The 13,016-nt window shown below is 45.6% G+C and overlaps 1 protein-coding gene and 1 pseudogene across 2 annotated transcripts in view; both read left to right on the top strand.

The window, feature by feature from the left end:
- LOC119354316 overlaps nucleotides 1-1,727 on the top strand; it is an 18,002-nt gene extending 16,275 nt beyond the window's left edge. For both annotated transcript variants that reach the window (XM_037621049.1, XM_037621042.1), the window contains 3 exons: nucleotides 782-964; nucleotides 1,142-1,365; nucleotides 1,468-1,727. In XM_037621049.1, coding sequence (XP_037476946.1) covers nucleotides 782-964; nucleotides 1,142-1,365; nucleotides 1,468-1,497 — 437 coding nt within the window. In that variant the 3' untranslated portion in view covers nucleotides 1,498-1,727. The remainder of the gene's footprint in view (nucleotides 1-781; nucleotides 965-1,141; nucleotides 1,366-1,467) is intronic.
- A 4,536-nt stretch (nucleotides 1,728-6,263) lies between these two features.
- Nucleotides 6,264-7,552, top strand: LOC119357808 (annotated as a pseudogene).
- Nucleotides 7,553-13,016: the final 5,464 nt, after the last annotated feature.

Below are 13,016 nucleotides of genomic sequence, written 5' to 3'. Positions count from 1 at the left end.
AGGGGTACTCAGTTAGTTTTATTTCCTCGTCAAATAAAAGTTAGTTTTTTTTGCAAATTTGTCTAAAAAACATTTTTGCAAATATAAAAAGTTGTGTTAGTCTCACTTTTATTTTAATTTATTATAAATGTTTATATAATGTAGTATAAAATATTTCTTATATTTTTATATGTTTATATGTTTAAGTTTTCTTCAACGGAGATTAAAAAGTGATGGACTTGGATAGTGTTTTAAAAATAGCAACTGACATAGGCAATGACGTAACAATGATGGGTCGTACTGAAACATCACGAGAAAATAATCCTTCTTTATATGTATGTTATACATAATAATACAAAAGGTACATGTTAAATATGATTATTTGCATATATGTGAGAGATAGAGATGTATTCTGGTGACGTTCACGAAGTATTCATGCTAACTACATAGTGTTTTTGCGCAGGATGGGAATGAGTTGAGAAAGAAGTTTGTATTATATTTGATCAAATATCGTGTGAATGATGTTAAAGACAACAATCCTGATATTATGTGAGAATATTTTAAGCGTATCAAGCAATTCTTAATTTGTAACAAATTGTTAGTTGGATAATCGCTCTATATGTATACATCGTCAAATTGCCTTTTTTAGTCATTTTACATTGCAAGTGAGGTGAACTTCAATTATTACCTGGTTATGGTTGTGCTATCTTTTTTCTATATGTAAAATTTAACATGCATTATGTTCATATAACATCTGTAAAATATTTCAAAAGCCCGTAGCAACGCACGGGCATTCTACTAGTATACATAGAAGGTGAAACACTTGGGGTGATTCAGCCAGTTCCATACCAAACTGCCAATGGGACAATTCGGATGCTTTTGCGATCTTTTGAGACAATTGGCCGTGTCTGCCTGGCGGATTCTGCAGATGGAGGTGCGACATGGAGCTACGCGCACAAGACTGAGCTTCCTAATCCAAACTCTGGTTTGTTCTTAACCGTTTGGCTAAATTAGCCTTCTCCTTGCTTCACTACCCTTTTCTTGCGCTGGGAAATGTTTTACTAGTCTCCAGAGATCACGTCTGGTGGGAGCACATCAATAAATAGTTTATGTATAGTGTTTGATAATTCTCTGTTTTCTCCACTGGACTTTACACCTCAAGGGATCGATGGAGTTAAGATGAAGGATGGAAGAGTACTAGTTGCTTACAACACTTTCTCCAGGGGCACACTTAAGATTGCAGTCTCCACGGATGACGGTGATTCATGGAACGAGGTAATGACACTAGAGGACACCAAAGGTATGGAGTTCTCATATCCTGCGGTAATCCAGACCATGGATGAGCTCGTACATATTACATACACATACAACCGGACGCAGATTAAGGTAATTTCTGTCATGAAAAAACTGTAATCTTATTTTGTACTTAGCAACAGTACTTCAGTCAGTTGGTGCATTTTCTTAAGATTATATTTCAATTCTTTGCAGCATGTCGTTCTTCGACATAGTGAGACATGAAATTGTAAGTCTGTGACTACTGGGAGACTCATGGTAGCAATCCAAGGAACTTCAATTCATCCCCGCCTACTTGGTGTGACCATTGCATCAGTTTGTGTTTGCTCATAAAATAGTGCAACCGATAAATAATTTTACAGGCTGATCATAATAAATGTAATAGTATGAACAAGTGCATATGTGATTGGCGATTTAGCATAAGGCGTTCCTTATATGGCAGTTATTTCCCTTCATTCTTTGTTGTGTGAACCAAACTACATTGTTCTTTTTCCCCCTCGAACCATTGTTCTCTTGGTCATGTTTGTCACCGTGATGCAACTTCCAACGAACAAAGTGCTAACTGTTATCACGATAAAGCAGTTTCCATACAATGATATATTTGTTACTTTGTGAGAATCCCTGTGTATATCAATGGTGGGCACAACATGTGGATGATATGTTTGGTTGATGTTCTCGCGGCGGCCGGTGGCGCGTGGCGGTGTTCCGCCGGTGGCTGGCGCCTGCTGCCCGTGGGGCGGCGTCCCTCACGGCGGCGGGGTTGCCCCTGAACGGCGCTTGGTGGTGGCCACGTGGCGGCGCGCGGGTGGGCCGGATCTGGGCTTCCGGTCCGCGTCCTTGTCGTGGCAGCGCTTGCTGTTGCCCTCAGCCATGAGGCGTGGTTTGGGACGGGCCGAGCGCCGGTGGTGCTGGCCAGGATGCATGCTGGCAGCGCCCTACTTCAACTCGCGTCGTCTCGCTGGCCAATGGTGGTGGTTATCTTCTTCGTCAGAGATGGCCGGCCAGAGACTTGGTGGTCGGATCTCGAGATCCATCATCTAGTCCCGGCTGCGAGTTGGGGAGACATGGTTACCGGTGAAAACCGAGCCGTTGGCAGGCGATGGCGGCGTTCTACGCCGTTATCTTGATGGAGGCATCGTCGTGTAACTACTGTTGACCCACTCGTGCTGCTCTGGGAAAACCCTAGGATCTGGTGTTCCAGATCGGACGATGGCGGCATTGCAGTGTCGTTTCTCTATTGGGAGCATCGTTTGTGGAGCAGCGCTGGAAGTCAGAGGCAGGAGGTGGAGCGGCTTCGTCTTGCACGGAGCTTCGATGGAGATGTTAAGTCATGCTTGGCCGACATGTGCTACGCTTTGTCATGCCTGGTCGGTAGGTGCTACGCATGACAGATTTTCCAAAGACTTCAAGTTGTGTCGGCTGGTGGTACTTGGCAGCATGATGCCGAGGTGCATCAGTGGTGATCGTGACGTGCACAGCTGTTTGCGGGCAGGGAGGAGGTGCCGTTGGGCGTCGTGGTGACGTCGACGATAGCTAGGCCGAGCAAGGTTGATGCATCAGTACAGTTCTAAAGATGGAGAGGTGGCCATTGGCGGCGGCCGCCTCTGAGAGCACGCCGGACCGGCGAGACCCATGCCCGGCAGGCGTCCTGGATGGGTCTTCAGGTCTTAGATGTTAGGTTTGGCTTCGATATCTGTTTGGTATTAGGCCCAGGCTATCTGCGCCCCTTCATCAACTGGATAGGTGTAGCGACAGTTTGTTGCTTAGACGGCGGCTTTAGTCTTACTGTAATATTACTTTGTAAGGTCTTATGAGAATAATTAATAAAGTGGTCGTATGCATGGTCCAGATGCAGAGATCGGGGGTCATCCTCCTTTTCTAAAAATAAAAAATTTGGGATTATATGTACAGTATGACATTGAACTATTTGGGAGGATCTGATGTTTATTTTGTCTATTTTATTGTGCAAGTTTTGTTTGAATCTTACTTTAAAATTATGAATTGAAATATTGTTGAATTATGTGTGGTTCAAACATAAAATTTAATTATTATTCTCTCTTTTCAATGTGGATTTTTTTTTCTGAAAAGTCAAAACTGATCTATGTTTGACTAAGTTTATTAAAAAATGTTCATATCCAAAAATACCAAATCAGTATCCATAGATTCATCATAAAATATATTTTTATAATTTATTTATCTGTATTATAGATGTTGCCACTTTTTCTATAAATTTGTTCAAACATATAATTGTTTGATTTTTTTTAAATATACCTTATATTTTGGAACAGAGAGACTATGATGTGAAATTGGAGGTGAAATGAAGTTCACATGCACAAAGAGAAAATATTTATATGAAGAGCAATTTAGTGAGTTGAAGGAAATAGTGCACAATAAAAATGTTGAGATGATTTTAGAGGGCTCTATAACCATTATAGATGTTGCCTTGTTAGAAAGTCTATTAGAGTTGCTATTAACCTTGAGAACATTTCGGTTTCTGTTTATTAGAGGTACAAGTGAAATAGTTCTAAGAAAATCAAGGAATACATTTGGGTTAAGTTCTAAGGAAATCAAGGAATATATTTGGGTTAATCAAGGATGAGGTTGTATTGTTTTCAATTTGTTGAGCATGTGCGTATGAGAGACCATGGATGGGCTCGGCTCCTAACTCAGGGGCGGGAGCATGGTGCCCGGCCCAAATTCAAATCATGTGGGTGGAATTTGCTTTGCAGATCGAGTTTGAAGTGTCACACCTTCGTTCTGTGTACGCCCAAGCTCAAGCAAGCGGAGCACGAAGGGAAAGAAGACGACGAAGAGGCCCAAGAAATCAGCAGAGGTTTCCATGAGTGAAAATCTTGATGAAATGATCAATGCAAGGAAAAAGTTGGCGGCTCAGGCTATGCAAACAAGGTTGGAGCTGGCAGTTCAGAAGCAACATGAGAAGTTAACAAGGTGGCGGGCGGTCAAGAAGAATGAGGAGAAAAAGTTTAAGAAACGAGATAAATATGAGGAGCTGGCTTGCGGCCATGGGCACGGAGCCTCTGCAAGGCTGGCTTTGAGGAGCATAGGCCTTTTGAGGAGGACATGTTTGAGGTAGAAGAGTCATAGGGAGGAAGCAATGATCATGCTTATGGCCCCAACTTGGATGGATGACAAGGCAAGAGCCCATGGGAGATCGGGTGGGCAAAGATGTTGCCTTTCAGGATAATGTAGGGGCAACGAACACTTTGATGAGGGAGTGATAGTACAATGGCATTGTGTCATTGTGTTGCACTCTAGCACTGTGGGTGATACGTTTGGTTGATGTTCTATTTGGATGATGTGTTCAATATGATGATGAACTATTTGGGATGATTTGAGGTGTATTTGGTCTATTTGTGGGTTGAATGTTAAATTATGTGTGGTTCAAACCAAAAAACTTTGAATTTGAAATTGGAGTTTAAATGGAGTACATGCGTAGAAAACATAGAAAGAGAAAAATAAGAGAAAAACAATAGATATAGAGGAGTCTAGTGAGTTTGACAAAATAATGCACTCTAAAAGTAGTGAAATGGTTTTAAAGGCTTAAGAGCATTGAAATGATTTTAAGGGCTTCTATAATCATTGAACAATAGATAGTATATTACAGTTGTTTCCCCTCGAAACGATTTGTGGAGCTCTGTTTAGAGCCACAGCCGGCGTCATTGTAAGAAAACCATAGGATTTGTTTGAGTTACGGTGTGTTTGGCTTGAAAAATCAGGATGAAGTTGTATTGCTTTTCAATTTAATGAGGTGTTTTGGCACATCGATTAAAAAAAGAAATCCCACAAGTCACAAATAAATGTGCATTTCATCAGTCAATTTCACGGGAATATTAGGTGCTACCGCACCTTGTGTGCTCCCATGATATTATTTTACAAAAATCATATTTGCACGTTCTAAAAAAATCTGAACAAATTTGTGAGCGTTCACAAGACATGTTTCTACAATCTGTAAATAGTTCAAATAAAAATTTAAATGAACATAAAAAGACAAATTCAATATGAATAGTGCCACAAAAAGCCAAAAGCCGAAACGACACCATTCACACTCAAATTTATTTTTTTATGCGTATTTTGAATTTTAACTTAAAAATTTACAGAGAGTAGACACATGTTTGTCAGCACTCACAGATTCTTTTAGAATTTTTTTAAACTTGTATATATATTTTTTAATCATACTGTATCATGGTAGCACTAGTAACACTTGATATCTACCCTCAATTGCACGAAAAGTGCCTGCAGCTCCCGGTCCCCATTGCTCTTGGTATTTGAAAATTTAGAAAAAAACACTCTTTTCTTGCTAAAAAAATCTTAAATCAAATACGTGAATACATACACACATTCCTAAGGCCTAGTAAAAATCTGAAAAAGAAATGCTTTGTATTTTGAGAAATGTAAAAAAGAGAAATTTCTGGCATACATGGGATCCATTTTCTCCTATATACTGTCAGAATTTGTTTTCCTATAGCTCAAAACAAAACGAGCTTTCTACCAAAACTTTTCATGGGTATTCGGAATGTGTATATGTATCCCCGGAAAAATTTCAGATTTTTTTGAAACTTCAAAAACACAAATTTCGAAATGTTTAAATATAGGGAGCAGTGGAGCTCGGGTGCTGCAATCCCTCTCTCTCAATTGCACCGCTACTTGGTGGGCGATCCAAGGTAGTCACATGGGATTCTGGAAAGCCGCTGGGCCGACAGACCGGGTAGCCGCCCCCCAAGGCGGACCGCGGCAAGCTGCTCGCCAGGTGCGTCGACCGGGCGCCGCCACGAGACCGGCGCCGGACCACGGCAAGCTGCTCGCCAGGTGCGTCGACCTGGCGCCGCCACGAGACCGGTCCGCCGCGTTGCGTGTCGCGCGCGCCGTGGCTGGCTGGACACTCGAAACCCCCTCGCCGCTTACCTGCACGAGTTTAAAATGGAGCCCGCCCATGAACTCGATCTCCTTACTCGATGCCCTGCAAAGCAAAGATGGCCTCTGTACAGGTGCAACGGAAGGTTTGCCTTGGCGCTGATCCCTGCTTGAACGGCTCCGCCAAATGCCTACATCTACATGCCATGTCGACAAGATTTGCGTGCGCACTTTGCTCATTGATGGTGCTCTCGTCCCTATGTATGTCTCTAGGTTGGAAACCAAGACGACGGCCTCCATGGCGCCGAGCAGGAGGCGGTGCGCGCCACGGGGAGGCAAGAGCAAGGCGTCGGCGCGGAAGGTAACCTACGGCTTCCACCTGGTGGAGGGCAAGATGCCGCACGGCATGGAGGACCGCCACGTGGCCGAGTTCCGGCGCCTGGACGACGGCAACGAGGTGGGCCTCTTCGGCGTCTTCGACGGCCACTCGGGCGCCGACGTCGCCACCTACCTCCGGAACCACCTCTTCGACAACATCCTCGGCGAGCCAGACTTCTGGGAGGACACCATGGGGGCGATACGGCGCGCCTACCACCGCACCGACAGGAAGGTGCTCAAGAAGAAGAAGGTGACCGCCGACGGCGAGGAGATAGTAAGGCCACGCCGCGGCGGGTCCACGGCGGTGACGGTCATCCTCCTCAACGGGGAGACCCTGGTGGTGGCAAACGTGGGGGACTCCCGCGCCGTCGTGTGCGAGAGCGGCAGGGCGAGGCAGCTCTCCGTGGACCACGAGCCGCTTCGGGAGCGCGACGCCATCGAGAGCAGGGGAGGCTTCGTTACCGAGATGCATGGTATGGTACCGTGAGACTCAAAATTTTGTACCATGAAAATGGTGATGATGTTGCTTATGCGTGCATGTATGAATGAATTGATCAGGGGACGTGCCTCGCGTGGACGCGTCGCTGGCGATGTCGCGGGCGTTCGGTGACCGGAAACTCAAGGAGCACATCAGCTCCGACCCGGACGTGGCCATCGAGCACGTCGGGGACGATACGGAGTTCGTCGTCGTCGCCAGCGACGGGCTCTGGAAGGTGATGTCCAACCAGGAGGTGGTGGACGAGGTGAGGAGCACGCGCGACGCCCGGAAGGCGGCGGTGAAGCTCGTGGATGCGGCTGTGGACCGGGGTAGCAAGGACGACATCGCTTGCGTTGTCGTGCGCATCCATTGACCTGCAACGATGATATACGATCATGTGTTTGTTCTGTGGTGCGTAGAACCAGTTTGTAGAAGGGAGGTGAGCTGAAGTGTTTGCTGTGAACTTACAGAAAGGAAATGCACTGGACTGTTTGATGTAAAATTCTTGCTGAAGTTCAAATTCCAGTAGCCTACACAGCACTTTTGTGAAATTCCTTCAGCTCTTAAGAAAAACCTCTTAAATACGTAACTTCATACGAAGTTTCAAATCTCGTTTGTTGCTGGGCCTAAGGCCTCCTTTGCTTTGGTGGGTATAGCACATATGCTCGTGCGTTGCAACGAGAGAGATTTCTTACGAGAAGCATCAGGAGAGATAATTGATGTGTCCATCAAAACGGTCTCCACACTATAGTGGGACGATACAGTGAAGAGCTGTGGTGTTCTCGCGGGTCATGTTTGGCCCGACAGATCTTTAGGGCATCTCCAGCAGTTTGGCCCCAAAGGCATGAAAAAGCGTCGCTTAGGGGCGAGCCGATGTTATTTTCGGTGTGGGGGCGAGCACGTTCCCAGCCGCCGCCCCAGAGACGCCCTCACAGTTCGTCCAAATTTAAACAAATACGGCCAAATTTGAACAAACACGAATTTGAACAAACACGAACAAATTTAGACGAAATTTAGGCGTTTTTTACACAAATAAAAGGGACGAAAAATACCTAAACTACGGCTGATGCTTCTCCTCCTTGACACGGCAGTTGCTCGACCCCTCGCCTCGGCACGCTGCTTCACTCGAGCGGTGGGTCGTTGCCGCCCTCGACGTGCGCGAGGACGCCGCTGAGCGTGCGGTCAGGGACGCCCCACCACAGGCGGCGGCCCTCGCTGTTGTTGCGGCCGCGCGGCATCGGCGCGTTGTTGGTGGAGACGAGCCGCTCCTCCTGCCGGCGTTCGAAGTACGGCGCCCACGCCGCGTGGTTATCAGCGGCGTACTCTGGGAGCGCCCGCTTCGCGGCCGTCAGGGACGCCCACGCACGCTCGATCTCGGCGTGGAAATAGGGCGTCTCAGGGACGGGCAGATGAGGGCAGGGACCCCGCCGACGCTGAGCCTTCACCGCGACGGAGCGCGTACGTCGGGTGACGCGGGGTAGTTGGCCTCGTGGAGGAGGTAGGCCTCCCGCTCATGCAGCGAGCGGCGGCCGAAACCGTTGGTCACCGTCGCGTCGCCGGGGTACCTCGCGCTCATGGTTGCCGGGGGAAGAGAGGGGGGCTCGAACGACGGAGAGAGGGGAGGAAGTGCGGTAGCGAGGAGGGGGGGACTGCCGATGGATGGGTGCCTCACCGGCGCGGCCAGGGACGGCTTTTATAGCGGCTCGGGGGCGGCCGCGTGCGAACGCGTGGCGGAAGGCGGGGCGGCATCGTCGCACTTTGCCGCCCGTGAATCAATGGCAGGCTGACCGGCGGCAGCCTTGGCATTGATTTCCCGCGGGAAAATCGAGACTATGAGGATGACCACCCTTCGTCTCGCTGACGCGCCGGTCCCGCCACTCTTTCGCGCCAAAACGTTCGCGTCGGCGCCTCGGACGCTCCCCAGCGCGCTGGGTTCGGGTTGGGTGCGCCGACGCTAATTTCAGTCCAATCCGGCGAAAAACAGACTCGTGCGGGCGTGACTGGGTCGATTTTTCGGCGCCGGCGCTAAAAAACGGTCTTGGGGGCGCCTGTTGGGGACGCGGCTGGAGATGCTCTTACAGTAGTGGGGTCATGAGTGGCGGCCACTACCCAATTCATGTTTTTTTTCTTCAAGTCCGCCTCCTTGTCGAGGTTTTATGGTGACCTTTTGATTTTCTTAAACATGTGACCTTTTTTTTCCGAAAAAGTTAATTTCTAGAGAATGGAAAACAAAACTTGAAGTAGGAAAATTTTCTTGAATTTACAAACACTTTTTGAAAACAGGACCATTTTTAAGGCGGAGAAACGAACATTTTTCAAATTTGTGAACAAAATTTTAAAATGGAAACTTGCTTTGAACATTAAAATAAATTTTCAAAAATGTCTTTTTAATCAAGAATATTATTTTGAATTTGTGAACATTTTGATAAAATGAATATTTTTCGAATTTCTATTATTTTTAAAATGAAATTTATTTAGATATCTAGAAAAAAATTTATTTTATTTTTGAAAAAATGCGAACATTTTTTCAATTTGGAAAAAAATTTTGGGACGAAAATAAAATTTCAAATTTCCAATTGTTTTTTCAAGTAGGAATTTTTTTTGAAATTCTAAGATTTAACAAAAAATAGTACAAAAACGAAATTTTGGAAAACTCATAAATTTAATGTATGGGAAAAGAAAAAAATAAACTGAAAGGGAAAAAATAGAAATAGAGAAAGAACACAGGAAAATCAGAAACGGGCCGGCCCAACATTGGGCGACCGACGGGAAGCTCCAACTATATGCCGTGCTGTGCGACAAATAAGGTTTCCCAGCTGTGTGCGCATGATATAAATGGGGTGGATTTTCTAGGCGTTAGTGCGTGCGGCCACGTACGAAATTCTGGACAAAACTTTTTATTTTTTAGCAGATGGACCATGAAATTTAGTACCATCTCGGATATAAGAAAAATATTTTCGGTGGTGAACGGATGAAAAAATTGAAGAAACGCACCTTACTTTATTAGTAGGTATAGATATAGATGAGTAGACTTGGTCGGTGGCAGGGTTCCTATCGATGGCGTAATAGGGAGGAGTGGTTTTTGCATGAGGGTTGTATGCTTATTTTTTTTCGTTCAAATTGAGAGTTTTTATTCAACAGAAGAACTCCTAGCATCATCAGCCAAGAGGCTGGTGAGTAGGAGAGTAGGAAGGAAGGTCTAGAACCTGTCCAACTCTCGGTAATCATCAACGAGCAGGCATGCTTCACACAGATGGACCAGTACGTTGGCAGATCTACTTACATGTTGAACAATAAATGAAGTAAAATGGGTAGCTAGCTCTCCAATCTCTAAAAATAAAGTACATGTTGAACAACAAATGAAGTAAAATGGGTAGCTAGCTCTCCAATCTCTAAAAATAAAAGTGTCACTATAGAAAGACGATTGTGGCGAGTGTTCTAGAGGTTTACAACCTTTAGGCAGTCTGTCTTCATTACAACATGTGAGAAACCTCGCAAATGTGAGAAACCTCGCAAGCTTGCAAAGATGGGAGCGCCAGAGCCTCACCGATGAATGGATTTGTCACCCCATCGTGGGGTTTACTCCAAGCTCCTATCAAAGCCGAGGCTGAACGTGCCACATCTCCTGCTCCCACCTTGTTCGAGTCCATGTTAATAGCCGCATCAGTATTAATTTTCACAACCTCCCCTTCTGGCGGCCTCCACCCATCTCCAGGAAGGATCGAGGCATGTGAGGAAGGAATGTCAAGAACCGCCAAGTCTTCTCGGATGCGTCTCATTGTAGCAAGAGGATCAAGCTTCTCTCCATCATGTGTGATTCTGTTTCTAGAGTACCAAATTGCCCACATTACAGAGATCATTTGCGCCCTCTCCACCTCTATGAACTGACTGTCACAAATCATATCTCTAGACCATGTCTCTGGGTGCAGCCTTGGTCTTCTCACACCAAATAATGCATGTGCTTGTTCCCAGACCAACTTAGCATGAGAGTAATGCACTAAAGCGTGCATCAAATCCTCATCCATCGCAAGGCAGACGTTGCATCTGCTTATGGGTCGTATATGCCGATGTTTTAGAGTACTTTCATCGGGAAGAATGCCCCTCACCACTCTCCACCAAAGGACACGAACCTTCGGCAGTACCTTGAGCTTCCATAATAGTTTCCACATCTGTTCATCGGCCTGTGAGGTATTTGTAACCGTCCCTTCATCTAGAGCGACACGTTCTTTCTGATTCACTAGAGCACGGTACGCTGATTTAACAGAATAGATGCCATTGCCTTCATGAGCCCACGCACGAAAATCCTCACCCCCCCCCCCATTGCCTAGAGGAATATTTAAGATTGCATCCGCATCGGGTGAGATAAAAACATCACGAACCAGCTGAGATCGCTAAGTTCAATTTTTCGTATCTATGAGCTGATTGAAAAATCCCAACGTTGTTCCTCCTGGCATCACCCTAGGAGCAAGCGAGGGGGTGCCTGGTATCCACTTGTCATTCCAGATGGAAATAGTAGTCCCGTCCCCGATTCTTTTGATCAAGCCCAACTGAAGAGCTTCTCTTCCGACCACTAGCACGCCAAATCGCTGAAGCAGAGTGCGGTATGGTGGCCTCCATGAAGTCACTGTCAGGAAAATAACATCCTTTCATGACTCTTGCACATAGTGAGTTGGGATTAGTTATGAATCTCCAACCATGTTTCCCCAACAAAGCCACATTGAAGAGATGTAGATCACGAAAGCCCATGCCACCACAGGCCTTAGGAGATGCAAGTTTATCCCATGAGGGTTGTATGCTTACTTTTCTAGTATTAACTAGAACAATGCCCATGCGTTCCAACAGGGTATAAATGCAACGGGATATAAATATTCCAGTACATTAGCTTGTGATTTACCTGTCAATAATAATGTACTTGGTAAAGTTCATCAAATTCTGGCCATAAATTGTTTTAATTAGAAGTTTGGCAAATAAATTAAAGTGGAATTGGTTCAGAAGGTAAGTAAGTTAAGGTGATTGATCTAAACTACTATTAAACAATCCAACAGGAATTTTCTTAAGTGCACCCCGTAATTACCCCCACAACATCACACGACCCATCACCACCGCACGATCAGTCCCACAGACCTGGATCTAACAGCAATCATTCATCTAAACTACTATTAAACAATTCAACAGGAGTTTTCTTAAGTGCACCCCACAGTTACCCCCACAACATCACATGGCCCATCACCACCGCACGATCAGTCCCACAGACCTGGATCTAACAACCATCATTGTAACACCCCAAATTTTCAATTTGGAATGTTATACATAGGTCATTCTTGCATATCATATTTTATTGCATTTTCGTTCAGCAATCCTCGAAATCCTAAGCAACTCAAGGACCCACGGAGAGAGTTGGGGATTTCCCGGTTTCCTTATTTGATTTTATCAAATAGTGAAACGAGGATTTTGGTTTTAATTATTTTTCTCTCCAAAAATATTTCACAATTAAAAATATATGAGAGGAGATAATATGACTTCTCCAAAATAAATGAAATAATGGAGGAAAAATACTAAAATAATTTATTTTATTTTATTTGGATTTTATTGCAATTTTGTTGGCATTATAAAAATTGCACGTTTTTCGAAACTGCATTTAGGGCCAAAAAATATTCATCTTGTTCTAAATATTTTATTTAGACGGTGAAAAATTATTTTGGCATTTTTAGATTTTTATTTTATTTTCTAGGATTTATTTTCTGTTCGGCGGAATTATTTTTTTAAAAGAACTCCCAAGTGCCGACTGGGCCAAACCCAGCCGGGCCGGCCCAACCGCCGCCGTCGCCGTCTCCCGCGCGGAGTCGCGCGCGCCGCCGCCCCAACTCGGACCGGAGTCCGAGCCGGAGTTCTCCACCGCCACCGCCTTGCCCCCTCCCCCAAGCCACCTCTCCCCCCTTATATACCGCGCCACCCCGCCGCCACCACCACCAAACCCCGCCGCCCCGCAGCCCGAGCCGAGCCGCGTCGCCCGCTC

Source organism: Triticum dicoccoides, chromosome 2A (genome assembly GCF_002162155.2).
Source record: "Triticum dicoccoides isolate Atlit2015 ecotype Zavitan chromosome 2A, WEW_v2.0, whole genome shotgun sequence".
Classification (NCBI taxonomy): domain Eukaryota; kingdom Viridiplantae; phylum Streptophyta; class Magnoliopsida; order Poales; family Poaceae; genus Triticum; species Triticum dicoccoides.
Note: the sequence above shows the minus strand (reverse complement) of the source record. Positions and strands in the feature narration are given on the sequence as shown.